Source organism: Pogona vitticeps, chromosome 1 (assembly GCF_051106095.1).
Source record: "Pogona vitticeps strain Pit_001003342236 chromosome 1, PviZW2.1, whole genome shotgun sequence".
Lineage (NCBI taxonomy): Eukaryota > Metazoa > Chordata > Lepidosauria > Squamata > Agamidae > Pogona > Pogona vitticeps.
The window spans coordinates 96,210,770-96,225,611 of record NC_135783.1 but is presented as its reverse complement, the minus strand read 5'-3'; the positions used below and the strand labels follow the sequence as shown (position 1 = coordinate 96,225,611).

The 14,842-nt window shown below is 40.3% G+C and overlaps 1 protein-coding gene across 4 annotated transcripts in view; it reads left to right on the top strand.

Annotated features, from left to right (window-relative positions):
• ARMC2 (armadillo repeat containing 2) overlaps positions 1–14,842 on the top strand; it is a 106,922-nt gene that overhangs the window by 64,593 nt on the left and 27,487 nt on the right. For all 4 annotated transcript variants that reach the window (XM_078385164.1, XM_072998078.2, XM_020801351.3 and 1 more), the window contains 2 exons: positions 2,823–2,968; positions 8,761–8,860. In XM_078385164.1, the coding sequence (XP_078241290.1) occupies positions 2,823–2,968; positions 8,761–8,860 (246 nt within the window). The remainder of the gene's footprint in view (positions 1–2,822; positions 2,969–8,760; positions 8,861–14,842) is intronic.

Here is a 14,842-nt window from a genome sequence, read left to right as displayed (position 1 = left end):
GATCAGTCTACATCCCAATCCCAAAAAAAGGCAGTGCCCAAGAATGCTCTAACTACCGTACAATTGCACTCATTTCACACGTTAGCAAGGTTATGGTCAAAATCCTCCAAGGTAGGCTTCAGCAGTATGTGGACCAAAAACTCCCAGAAGTACAAGCTGGATTCCGAAGGGGCAGAGTAACTCGAGACCAAATTGCTAACATGCGCTGGATTATGGAGAAAGCCAGAGAGTTCCAGAAAAATATCTACTTCTGCTTCATTGACTATGCAAAAGCCTTTGACTGTGTGGACCACAACAAATTATGGCAAGTCCTTAAAGAAATGGGAGTGCCTGACAACCTTGTCTATCTCCTGAGAAACCTATATGTGGGACAGGAAGCAACAGTTAGAACTGGATATGGAACAACTGATTGGTTCAGAACTGGGAAAGGAGTACGACAAGGCTGTATATTGTCCCCCAGCTTATTTAACTTATATGCAGAATGCATCATGCGGAAGGCTGGACTGGAGGAATCCCAAGCCGGAATCAAGATTGCTGGAAGAAATATCAACAACCTCTGATATGCAGATGATACCACTCTGATCGCAGAAAGTGAGCAGGAATTAACCTTGTAATGAGGGTGAAAGAGGAGAGTGCAAAAAACGGCCTGAAACTCAACATAAAAAAAACTAAGATCATGGCCACTGGTCCCATCCCCTCCTGGCACATAGAAGGGGAAGATATGGAGGCAGTGACAGATTTTACATGATCACTGCAGATGGAGACAGCAGCCACGAAATTAAAAGACGCCTGCTTCTTGGGAGGAAAGCAATGGCAAACCTTGACAGCATCTTAAAGATCAGAGACATCACCTTGCCAACAAAAGTCAGAATAGTCAAAGCTATGGTTTTTCCTGTCGTGACGTATGGAAGTGACAGCTGGACCATAAAGAAAGCAGACCGCCGAAGAATTGATGCCTTTGAATTGTGGTGCTGGAAGAGGCTCTTGAGAGTCCCCTGGACTGCAAGGTGAACAAACCTATCAATTCTAAAGGAAATCAAGCCTGAGTGCTCACTGGAAGGACAGATCCTGAAGCTGAGGCTCCAGTACTTTGGCCATCTGATGAGAAGAGAAGACTCCTTGGAAAAGACCTTGATGTTAGGAAAGTGTGACGGCAAGAGGAGAAGGGGACAACAGAGGATGAGATGGCTGGACAGTGTCTGCGAAGCAACCAACATGAAATTGACACAACTACGGGAGGCAGTGGAGGATAGGAGGGCCTGGGGTGCTCTGGTTCATGGGGTCACGAAGAGTCGGACATGACTAAACTACTAAATGAACGAAACGATCTGGAAAGACAGGCTGCTTCACTTCAATGACACCTCGTATTTAAAACAGTAGAATAAGAGATTTTGCTCTCCAGATGACAGCTTGACCTATCTTAAGTAGTTTTATTGTCTGCTTTTTAATTCAGGTTCTCACACTGAGGGGCGTCTTTAATAAGGTTTAAAAGATAAAATCTTTGTTTTTCTAGATAAACTGTTGACTTTAAAGATCAAATCTCAGGTTTAGAATATTAAAAGCTGAAGGATGTCTTGTTGCATTCACTCAATAAGTTACAGTACTTGAATCTGAAAATAGCCATGTTTAAAGAAATAACTATGGCTAGTCATCTGGCAGTACTCTAGCCTCAAAAGGCAAAACTGTGTTAGAAAAGTCAAGTTGAGAACTTACTAGGGCCTGTGCAAAACAATTCTGATATTGTGTGCTAATGTTGATAAAAGGAACTCCTAATCATGCTCCTTCAGAATCCAGGAGAAAACAGCTTGAGAAGTATGTCCAAACTGCAGTTCTGTGCTTTGGTGTGGGATGTCAGGGAAGAGCATTCCACTTTTCAAGCAGTTATTGACACAGGGAGTTAATAGAACTAGTTTGGACTAATGGAAAAATAGGGTTCTGTGTTAGCATTCTGATGGCACCTTACTCCAAATTGTAAATTTTCCCAGTGACTTCAAGTTGCCAGTTATGTAACATAGAGTAAATCTCAATGAGACGTAGTAATTTAATTCTACTGAGCTTCCTAGTATCTCTTTTGGATCCCTTCACCTTAGCATGGTAAAATAATGTAAAATTATGTGTCCTGTTCACAGTCCACAAAGTCATTTTGGATGGTACCATGATTCATCATCATCATCAACATCTTAGAACTACAGAGCTGGAAGGGACCCTTTGGTTCACTGAGTCCAGCCCCTTTCAGGGGGGCAGTGGGGAATTGAACTCTCAATCTCTGGCTCAACAGTCAGATACCTAAACCACACTTCTGCTACTGAAGCTGAGAAATGACAAAGAATCAGCAAAGTGCACTTTCTTTGTTTGTCTCAGCCCCTAGCTCTGGAAGAAGGCAGGTTGAATTGGATTTAAATAGTCTGCTTTTATCCAGATGCAGCTGGCATTATCTATCTCCTGTCCACTGAAGTAACTTGGCCACAATGGAAAGGGCTGTCCCAAGTGAATAGTGTAATTTCTTCCCCAGTTGTGAATAGATAAAGAAGCGCCCCAATTAATTTATCTAGGAAAGGAATAAAATGCAAGTTTGCTTTCAACATAGAAAGAGAAATGTGATATGACCTCCACTGACTACCGTCCTCTTTTTAAAAAATTAAACTTGTATTGTTGTCCCTATTCTGAACCTTAAATAATCCGTAATTTTTCATACATATCGGCAGAGTTTCATAGAATTGCCGTTAGAAGCTTAGGCTAGATTTAATCTATTAAAATTCCAAAAGTGTCTTGAACTCATAATAGAGTGATGATTTATTCATGTTTAAATTTATTTTCTCCAGCTCACTGCCACTTTGCGAAACCTGGTTGACTTGTCTCAGTCAAGGTGCAAACTCCTGGAATATGGAGCAATTCTAGACCTTTGCCTGATGCTGGAGAAACGTATGAATGACAAGGATATATGTACCAATGTGGCCAGAATTTTCAGGTAACTCACTTTTGTTTTAAAGCGCTATATTGTTATTGTTGAAAAACTGTCAACAGCCACTTCTGTATCTGTTGAAGCCATTGGTTGACATGTATTTTGAAAGATTTTGTATTACATTCTAGTGTTCATGTGGGCACTTTAATCACTGAAAGATTGTTCGGGCCTTCTTTTAATGTATGGTGGGCAATCTCAGGCAAATTGGGGGCTAATTTTTTTGCCCCCAGCCCTACTTTTCGGCCACACTTTTAAATTTACGTATAAAAATGTAAATAAGAAATGCTTGGATGGACATTTCTTTTCTTTTTCATTTTTCTAGGGATGGAAACATTGGGGAAAACTCTTCAGACAACTAAGATATTAAATATTGCTACCTGTGTTTTTCTCCCTCCCCTAGAAACAATCATTTGTTTGGGCGTTACAAAGCATGTAAAATATTCAGAGAGGTGTTTCATTCCTATCCCACGTTTATCATCACTTCTGTAGCCCATCTACACTCTGCTGTTGTTTAGTCGTGTCTGACTCTTCATAACCTCATGGACCAGAACATGCCAGGCGTCCTGTCTTCCACTGCCTCAAAGAGTTGAGTCAAATTCATGTTGGTAGCTTTGATGGCACTGTCCAACCATCTTGTCCTCTGTCCCCCCTTTCTCCTCTTGCCTTAACATTTTCTCAACATCAAGGTCTTTTCCAGGGAGTCGTCTCTTCTCATGAGATGACCAAAGTATTGGAGCCTCAGCTTCAGGATCTCTCCTTCCAGTGAGCACTCAGGCTTGATTCCTTCAGAATGGATAGGTTTGTTCTCCTTGCAGTCCAGGGGACTCTCAAGAGTCTCCTCCAGCATTACAAAAGCATCAATTCTTCAGTGTCAGCCCTCTTTATGGTCCAGCTCTCACTTCCATACATCACTACAGGAAAAACCATAACTTTGACTGTGTGGACCTTTGTCGGCAAGGTGATGTCTCTGCTTTTTAAGATGCTGTCTAGGTTTGTCATCACTTTCCTCCCAAGAAGGAGGTTTCTTAATTTCGTTTCTGCTGTCACCATTTGCAGTAATCATGGAGCCCAGGAAAAATCTGTCACTGCCTCCGTATCTTCCCCTTCTATTTTTCAGGAGGTGATGGGCCCAGTGGCCATGATCTTAGTTTTTTTGATGTTGAGCTTCAGACCATTTTTTTCACTCTCCTCTTTTACTCTCATTAAAAGGTTCTTGAATTCCTCCTCACTTTCTGCCATCAGAGTGGTATCGTCTGCATATCAGAGGTTGTTGATATTTCTTCCGGCAAACTTAATTCCAGCTTGGGATTCATCCAGTCCAGCCTTTCGCGTAATGTATTCTGCATATAAGTTAAATAAGCTGCAAGACAATATACAGCCTTGTCGTACTCCTTTCCTAATTCTGAACCAATCAGTTGTTCCATATCCAGTTCTAACTGTTGCTTCCTGTTCCACATATAGATTTCTCAGGAGATAGATGAGGTGGTCAGGCACTCCCATTTCTTTAAGGACTTGCCATCGTTTGCTGTGGTCCACACAGTCAAAGGCTTTTGCGTAGTCAATGAAGCAGAAATGGATATTTTTTCTGGAACTCTCTGGCTTTCTCCATAATCCAGCGCATGTTAGCAGTTTGGTCTCTTAGTTCCTCTGCCCCTTTGAAATCCAGCTTGTACTTCTGGGAGTTTTTGGTCCACATACTGCTGAAGCCTACCTTGGAGGATTTTGACCATAACCTTGCTAGGGTGTGAAATGAGTGCAATTGTACAGTAGTCGGAGCAGAGGTCCCCAACCCCCAGTCTGCGGCCTGATGCTGGGCCATGGCCTGAGCTGGGCCATGAATACAGTGCCTCTGTGAGTGTCGCGCCACCATTTGTGTATGTGCACGAGCGCGCATGCCTGCACAACACTGCACCACTGTTTGCACATGCTCACGCATGAGCGCAGAAGCACTGTGCCACCACTTGCACATGCGCACAAGTGCGTGCGTACCCGCACAAGTGCCGCCTTCCCCAGCTGGTCCACAGGGTGTAAAAGATTGGGGACCCCTGAGTTGGAGCATTCTTTGGCACTGCCCTTCGTTGAGATTGGGATGTAGACTGATCTTTTCCAATCCTCTAGCCATTGTTGAGTTTTCCAAATTTGCTGGCATATTGAGTGTAGGACCTTAACAGCGTCATATTTTAAGATTTTAAATAGTTCCACTAGAATGCCATCACCTCCACTGGCCTTGTTGTTAGCCATGCTTTCTAAGGCCCACTTGACTTCACTCTGCAGGATGTCTGGCTCAGGGTCAGCAACCGCACTATCTGGGTTGTCTGGAACAACCAGATCTTTCTGGTATAATTCCTCTGTGTATTCTTGCCACCTCTTCTCGATGTCTTCTGCTTCTGTTAGGTCGCTACTGTTTTTGTCCTTTATCATGTCCATCTTTGCACAAAATGTTCCTTTAATAGCTCCAGTTTTCTTGAACAGATCTCTGGTTTTTTCCTTTCTATTATTTTCCTCTATTTCTTTGCACTGTTCATTTAAGAAGGCCCTCTTGTCTCTCCTTGCTATTCTCTGGAAGTCTGCATTCAGTTTTCTCTATCGTTCCCTATCTCCCTTGCATTTTGTTTCCCTTCTCTTCTCTGCTATTTGTAAGGCCTTGTTTGACAGCCACTTTGCTTTCTTGCAGTTCCTTTTCTTTGAGATGGTTTTAGTTGCCTCCTCCTGTACAATGTTATGAGCTTCCAGCCATAGTTCTTCAGGCACTCTGTCCACCAAATCGTGTTCCTTAAATCTGTTCTTCATTTCCACAGTGTATTCATAAGGGATTTGGTTTAGATCAGTGGTTCTTAACCTTTTTGAAAGAATCGCCCCCTTGAGCCATTGAGGAAGTTATCATCGCCCCCCTCCCCGCGGTGATGATATCTTTTTATTTTTATTTATTTATTTATTTATTTATTTATTTATTTATTTATTTATTTATTTATTTATTTATTTATTCATTCATTCATTCATCCATTCATCCATTCATTCATTCATTCATTTATTTATTTATTTATTTATTTATTTATTTATTTATTTATTTATTTATTTATTTATTTATTTATTTATTTATTTATTTATTTATTTATTTATTTATTTATTTAAGACACTTAAATCCAATGACCCCTGAAAACAAAATTAAATTCCAAGAAAATGAAATGCTCCCCAAAAAGTAACATTTAATGATTTAGTTGCAAGTGAATTTTAAGACGCAAGATGAAATATAAAAAGGGCATAAAAACAAATGCAGGAACTAAAAATTTCAAGACAAAAAGTCTGAAACTAAATAAAATTGTAGGAAAATATATATTCATGCACACTGTAAAAAGGCTGCAGTCATCTTCACAGGTTTGGCTTGCTCCAGCGCCCCCCTACCACCCCCCTTCTGCTCCAGCGCCCCCATGCCGCCCCTTTTCGTTCTACCGCCCCCCTGAAAAATGAAATCGCCCCCTGGGGGGCATTATTGCCCACGTTAAGAACCACTGGTTTAGATTATACCTGACTAGCCCCGTGGTTTTTCCTACTTTCTTCAGTTTAAGCTTGAGTTTTGCTATAAGAAGCTGATGATCAGAGCCACAATCAGCTCCAGGTCTTCTTTTTGCTGACTGTATAGAGCTTCTCCATCTTTGGCTGCAGAGAATACAATCAGTCTGATTTCGGTATTACCCATCTGGTGATGTCCATGTGTAGAGTCACTTCTTGTGTTGTTGGAAAAGAGTGTTTGTGATGACCAGCTTGTTCTCTTCACAAAACTCTATTAGCCTTTGCCCTGTTTCGTTTTGAACTCCAGGGCCAAACTTACCTGTTGTTCCTTTCGTCTCTTGCCTCCCTACTTTAGCATTCTAATCCCCTAGAATGAGAAGAACATCTTTCTTTAGTGTTGTAAGTCTTCATAGAATTGGTCAATTTCAGCCTCTTCAGCATTGGCGGTTAGTGCATAAACATGGGTTAATGTGATGTTGAAAGGTCTGTCTTGGATTCGTATTGAAATCATTCTAGTATTTTTGAAATTATATCTCAGTACAGTACAGCTTTTCCCACTCTTTTGTTGACTATGAGGGCTACTTCATTTCTTTTACGGGATTTATGCCCACAGTAGTAGATATGATAATTGTCTGAATTCAATTCACCCATTCCCGTCCATTTTAGTTCACTGACGCCCAGGATGTCAATGTTTATTCTTGCGATCTCCTGTTTGACCACATCCAGCTTACCAAAGTTCATAGATCTTCCATTCCAGTTTCCTATGCAGTATATTTCTTTACAGCATCGGACTTTCCTTTCACTTCCAGGCACGTCCACAGCTGAGCGTCCTTTTGGCTTTGGCCCAACCGCTTAATTAATGAGCCTTATGGCACAGTAGTTAAATCGCTATACTGCAGCCAAAACTGTGTTCACGACCTGGGGTTCAATCCCAGGATACCCAGCTCAAGGTTGACTCAGCCTTCTATCCTTCCAAGGTCGGTAAAATGAGTACCCAGCATGCTGGGGGTGGCAATGTGTAGCCTGCATAATTAACTTGTAAACCGCCCAGAGAGTGTTTGAAGCACTATGGGGCAGTATATAAGCAGCACACTTTGCTTTTTGCTTTAATTACCTCTGGAGCTATTTGTACTTGTCCTCTGCTCTTCCTCAGTAGCATGTTGGACGCCTTCTGACCTGAGGGGCTCATCTTCCAGCCTTTTGTTTCTGTCTATGGAGTTTTATTGGCAACGATACTGGAGTGGCTTGCCAGTTCCTGCTCCAGTTGAATCGCGTTTAGTCAGAACTCTCCACTATGACCTGTCCCTCTTGGGTGTCCCTGCACGGCATAGCCCATAGCTTCTCCAAATTACTCAAGCCCCTTCGCCACGACAAGGCAGCAGTCCGTGAAGGGGCATCTACACATGGAAGGCAACAAATGCGAAGTGGGGTCAAACTCCACTATTTATAGGAGCTCTTCTGATGCATTATGAAAATCAAGGTCCCAACTCATCTGGAGAGCCCCCACAGAGAGATGAGTGTCATTGCCCTCTCCTTGTAAGAGGGTGACAAAATTGGGGATAGAGAGAGAAGGATCTAGAGCACCCTCTTATATGCATGAGTGTTCTGCATACTTTGTAATGCCTCAGTAAGACTTGTGTAACTTATTTCTTTGCAGAAGCTTCCTCATGCCTTCAGCCCTTGTTCTTGATTCCCTTTCCTCCCACAATTTAGCCCTTAAAAACTGTCAGTTGAATGTGCTCTTATTTAATATTGCCTGGGATCTCATTTCCAGTTTGATATTCACTCTCTCCCTCCTCCCCCCTGTGCAGATTCTGCTTTTTTTCTGTAAACGACCATAATGTTAGCACTGTAGTTGGGCTCTCAGGAGACAAAATCTTGTCTTCTTCCAATATGTTAGGAGATAACCCATGTTTTATTTTCATCTACTGTTACTCCATACTGTAGTTCGCTATTCATTTGCTATAGCTCAAAGTCATTTTTTAACCTAATGGCTGAAATCTAGCACTACATCACATCTAGAGTAATCCCACTGAATCAGTGGAATGTACATAGATGTTGACTCATCAAATCCTCCCTTTGATAAGGATTTTAATGGGTCTTTTGCAGTGTACTGCTGCATTTCAGCTATTGCTTAACTTCTATTGATCAGCATCAAAGCTGGATATTGGGCTTATAGTACGTTCCCAATGAAGAAAACATTTAAAAATAGACATGTACACTTGGTTGAACTAGGGAACAAGAAATGTTATCCTACTCATATTATCTTATTATTTTTAAACATATAGCAAGCTTTCTTCCTTCAATGACTGCTGTACAGCTTTGGCAGACTGCTCCAGATGTTACATCTTATTTTTAGCCCTGCTAAACAAACACGCAAAGAAGCAGGTCAGTTTTTTCATCTCCCACTTTTTATATTTTAATCCTCTGATGTGTATATGGTGTCATATGTGTGTAAGCCCACTTTCAGTGACCTACTTTCATGTGGATTTACAAGATAGAAATTTTAAATAGTTGACAGCATTGCTAAGTAGTAAATTATTGAAATGGACACAAGTTAGATTCACAGTTAGGGGCAAAATACAAGGAATTGATTAACTCATCTCTTCTCTTACACATAGATCAATAATTTTGGAATATTTATATCTCTTTGTAGAAGGCTTTGAATCAGGGATGAGCAACTCAACTCCTCTGTGCTATATCTGACCAGTCAAAGCTTTTATTTTATTTAATGGTATTTTATTTCTGAATATCAAGCCTGCAGACAAGTACCGTAAGTAGGAAAACATAGGCTTGGATGCAAATCATGCAGATCACACACCACAGTCATTGCATTGGTTCTTTGAAACCTAGAAATATTCAATATATTTTTCACTTTTTATTTCTTATTTAATTTCAAGTGCTCTGATCTTAGGCATGTTTGCTTGAAATAAGACTCACTGGGTTTTGTGGCCATTAATCTTAAATAAATGTGTATTACACATTTGGATGGTAAGCATAAGAATACTTACCTTGGAGGCAAAAAAAGCTGTGATATCCTAAAGATCAATACATTTTTATAGCAAGACCTTTCAGAGCTCATGCTGTTATATATAATTAAACTATGATTTTTTAAATAGTGTGAGTCCATGAAACTTCATGCTATAATAAAGGTGTTCATTTTTTAGGTGTCAGAGGAGTCTTTTTTACTAAGAAATTGGTACTTGGAGGTAGTTTCCATTGAAAACAAATAGACCTTCCAAGAGGTGATGCATGTAAAAATCAGGGTGGCAGTCCATATGTCATTGTGAAAAAATTGCATTCTTCTGTAGGAGATACATCGAAATACTGAATAATTTTTTCCCTGAGGAAAGTTCCCATTAAAATGTGTTGGTACATTTACATTTCATTAAAGTTTCCTTTTTTTTTTAGTAGCACTTTGAGGATTACCTATTTTGGGGGTTGTTGGGAGCTAAATTACAGGTATTTTGGTCCATACCTTATAGCTCGTGGTATATTAGTTCTTGTGTATGTAAGAAAAAGTAGCCTAAGTGAGGAAAGTAATTTGTAAAGAATAATTGCTTGAGACCGTTGGCTGAAGCAACATATAAACTCACTTCAAAATACATGAGCACTGGAGACAAGCCCCAGGTCTTGTCCTTCCAAGGATCTGCCTAGGAAGCTGGATAACTACTTTTACGGTTGTCTGTGTAACCTACTTTGAAACAAAGGATGTGCTTCCTGTTGGTGATATTTGTGTTCCTCAAACACTTACAGTTCAATTCTGTTCATGTCGAGAAATAATTCCCAATAAGGCTTATTGTTAGGAAAGCATGTATAGGTTTGTATCTTTATAAAATGAGATTTCATAGGGGAGCAGAAACATTTTTAATATTCACATCTCTAGAGAAAAAGTATAAGAGTTAGCAAACTGTATTCAGGGTTAAATAAAATAATAACATATAGGAATGTCAGTTTTAAAGAGCCAAAAGCAAATTGGCTGATGGTTTCAAATGATTATGATTCATCCCACAGCAGATGGTTATGATTCACCAAAAACAGCTATATTAATTTATTATTCATCTGTTTCAAATATATCCTTTGAAGCTTCCTCAAGGTGTTTCATGTAGTAAAAATGTAGAATAAAACATAACTAATTAAAAACAAACTAAAATATTTAAAACAGCCACAACAATAAAAGTTCACATTATAGATTATGAGTCTAGGAATATCTAAAAGAAATCAAGGTATGATCTTTGTTTAATATTTACCTCAACCCAAAAGTCATCCAGAGTGTTCCTAAAGCCTGTATGTTAGTTAACCTACTCTCAAAATCATATTTTTTCTTACTTTTTCATAGTGAACGATGCTCAAAATGACTTACAATAGTATATGTAAATGTCTATGAGACATTTTTATAGAAATTGTACTTAAGAGTGAATGGGCTGGCTGGATAGCTCAGTGAGCTGGAGCACCTGGAGCCAGACACTGGGAGTTCAATTCCCCACTGTACTTTGTAGGAGAAGAGCCAGCCTGTATGGTCTTGGGCAACCAGCACAGTCTCAGAGGACCCTTAGAAAGAAGGGAATGGTAAGCCACTTCTGGGTGCTTTGTACCTAGAAGATTCTGGAAGAAGTCACTGTAAGTTGAAATTTATGGACATCATATCATTTAGAGGTGCATGAGAGTTGCACCTCTGATATTCTGTAGCGGAATGAATCAACATTCTAAAAAGCAATTATAGTTTGGCAAAGAGGGACTGCAGCAATATCCCAGCTGTTATTTGTTCTGCCTCCTTCCAAGCAACCATAATACAGATCATGAGCTCATATTCTGGTATCCTTTAAGCACTGAGTAATTCTACATGATGGAAGTTACTGTTGGAATTTATATGTAGCATATGATGCTTAAACTTCTGTTTTCAAAAGCCAAGAAATTCAATTTTTTAAAACCCTCTGGTTGATGAGTGTGAGACACTGTGTTCCACTATCCACAATTCAAAACACGAGGAAATGGCCTGCGTTGCCAGCAGGAAAAAGGATGCCAAACTTTACATAGCAAAGCACAGCCTGCATGTGGATGACACCAGTGTCTGCAGCTAAGATGGTCTACAGCAGTGGTCTCCAACCTTGGGCCTCCAGATGTTCTTGGACTTCAACTCCCAGAAATCCTGGCCAGCAGAGATGGTGGTAAAGGTTTCTGGGAGTTGTAGTCCAAGAACATCTGGAGGCCCAAGGTTGGGGACCACTGGTCTACAGGATACCCTCTTGTGTTCACTAAATTCACAAAGAGACACCAAGCAGGGGAAGATCCCAGATCGCAACTCCTGGTTTTATCAGTTAATCAATTCTCACTCAAACACAATGCAATTTTCAAGGTTGTTTTCCAGCATATTCTCTAGGTGTCTATTACTTGGGGGCACAAAGTAACCAAAAAGCCTAGAAGAAATTTGTATTTCATATTAACTATGTGCACTTAAGCACATGTCTGTGCAGCTATTAGGTTTTTGGATTGTTAATCTCCAAGGAATCAACATGAATTTGGAGTGCTTCTGCCCCGTGTACCTGGTGCACAGCACTCCTAGCCATCTGTATTGCAATAAATGCCTAGAGAACTGAAAAACAGCCCTGATAATTGCTTTGTGTTTGCATGAGAAGTGGTTAACTCATGAAAAAAGGAATTGGGTTCTGGAGTTTTCCTCTGCTTGATGGCATATAGACTATCTTGACTGCTGTCATTAGTGTTGTCAACATTCAGACTTCACTTTGCTATGTAAAGCTCAACATCCTTTTTCCCACTGGCAACACAGGCATGATATTGCACAGCAGGTTTGGGAATGATAAACTAAGCCAAATCATAAATCTGTTGAAAATGCTGAGAGTATCAAACACTCTTACATACTAGAATTCCAAAATGTTTTTGGTTAATGTTGTTGTTAGACACTTCTAAAAAAGCAAAGACATTGCGAAATAAAAGGGAAAGCATTTTAGTCTGCTACCATCTAAGAAGTGGCTGGACACAATGGTCTGTCTTCAGAAATTTTGTGAAAATATTTGTACTACAGCCTGTTTTTAGTATGTTAAATGGATGGAATAGTGTTATGAACAGTGAGAGCAAAACCGCATATGAACAGCTAGATAATATATTTTGTTATGAGTCTGACTTCACTCAAACACATTTCCAAGTACAGTAAATATGTTTAAGTGTATCATCTATTCTACACATTCAATACAGATTGTGTTACTTTTAAGAATATGTTCCTTTTCATTAATGCTAAAGTGGCAGAATACATCATGCGAAAGGCAGGACTGGATGAATCCCAAACTGGAATTAAGATTGCTGGAAGAAATATCAACAACTTCAGATATGCAGATGATACAACTCTGATGGCAGAAAGTGAGGAGGAATTAAAGAACCTCCAAAGTGAGGGGGAAAGAGGAGAGCGCCAAAAATGGTCTGAAGCTCAACATAAAAAAACCTCTAAGATCATGGCCACTGGTCCCATCACCTCCTGGCAAATAGAAGGGGAAGATAGGGAGGCAGTGACAGATTTTATTTTCTTGGGCTCCATGATCACTGCAGATGGTGACAGCAGCCATGAAATTAAAAGACACCTCCTCCTTGGTAGGAAAGCGATGACAAACCTAGACAACATCTTAATAAGCAGAGACATCACCTTGCTGACAAAGGTCCGCACAGTCAAAGTTATGGTTTTTCCTGTAGTGATGTATGGAAGTGAGAGCTGGACCATAAAGAGGGCTGACACTGAAGAATTGATGCTTTTGTGATGCTGGAGGAGACTCTTGAGAGTCCCCTGGACTGCAAGGAGAACAAACCTATCCATTCTGAAGGAAATCAAGCCTGAGTGCTCACTGGAAGGAGAGATCCTGAAGCTGAGGCTCCAATACTTTGGTCATCTCATGAGAAGAGACGACTCCCTGGAAAAGACCTTGATGTTGAGAAAATGTTAAGGCAAGAGGAGAAAGGGAGGACAGAGGACAAGATGGTTGGACAGTGCCATCAAAGCTACCAACATGAATTTGACCCAACTCTTTGAGGCAGTGGAAGACAGGAGGCCTGGCATGCTCTGGTCCATGGGATCACAAAGAGTTGGACATGACTTAACAACTAAACAACAGCAACAAAAAGTGGCACAAATTCAGGTTTGTGGTCACAGCCAAATTTTCAGAGTGGGTCACTTTTTCCCATTGGTGATATAATTGGTGCTAAACTGGGCTTTTCAACATTTTATGCTTCTCTGGATTTTTTTTGAAGAAGGGAGTTACTTGAAATTGTTGGATTGATTTTAAGAGAAATATGTCTAGAACCAGAACACATGAGTTTTAATACAGTGGTGCCCCTTCACTATGGGGAAGCATCTCTATTCGGATCAAAAAAACCCATTGGAAATGGGCCCAAAACTCACCGTTCTGTGATGTTTCCCCATGTTCCGGTGGCCATTTTGGGTGTTCCGGCGGCCGTTTTGGGTGTTCCGGTGGCCGTTTTGGGTGGTTCTGGCGGCCGTTTTGGGTGTTCCGGCGGCCGTTTTGGGTGTTCCGGCCACCGCCGAACAGCTGTTCTCGCAATGAGAAGAAAAATCCATATCGGTATGTGGATTCATCGTTAAACGGTGCGTTTGTTATGCGAGGCACCACTGTATTAAGATAGAGATTTTGAAAATCAATTATGGTATAAAAATGCAGAGCACATTCAGCATGTATTCTGCTACATATGTAGAACAAATGGTTTTTCACTTTGAACACAGTTCAATCCTGGCAGCTGTTATTGTTTATTATTACTCACATATTTATCTGGCTGAAATTTCAGTGGGTGAAATCCTGTTGTGCAGCTCCACATATGCAAAACAGATAACATCAGCAGCAGAAGCAAATCACTGCTGAGTAAAGGCAAATTGCCACTGATTAAATGCAATTTTGTGATGCACATGACTCATTACACAATGTGACAAAGTTGAATGCACCCAGAAAACCCCAGAGTATTTAATCAGCCTTGATTTGTTGCTGATATCATCACCACTGGTCATGTGGAGTTACGCAACAGGATTTCAGCCACTGACATTGTGTTTGATAATTCAGAAAACACTTTCTGAGGTTAGAAATTGTTTCCTCTTTATTGACTTCCAAACACTGAAGGATTTGAAATAGGTCAAATTGAGTCAAACTTCAAATAAGGAATTTCAGCTTACCTTGAATTGATTTGTTACAGTATATAATAACACACATCTCCAACTTAAACATTCATAATGGTATGGTGGATTAATATGTCTGTGAAGATTTTCAGTCATCCAGGTGAGGTTATTTGGAAGCTGAGTCATGGCAACTGGACTTTTCTTACTAGTTTGAAAATTTCGCTACTCATTCTGTGTAACTT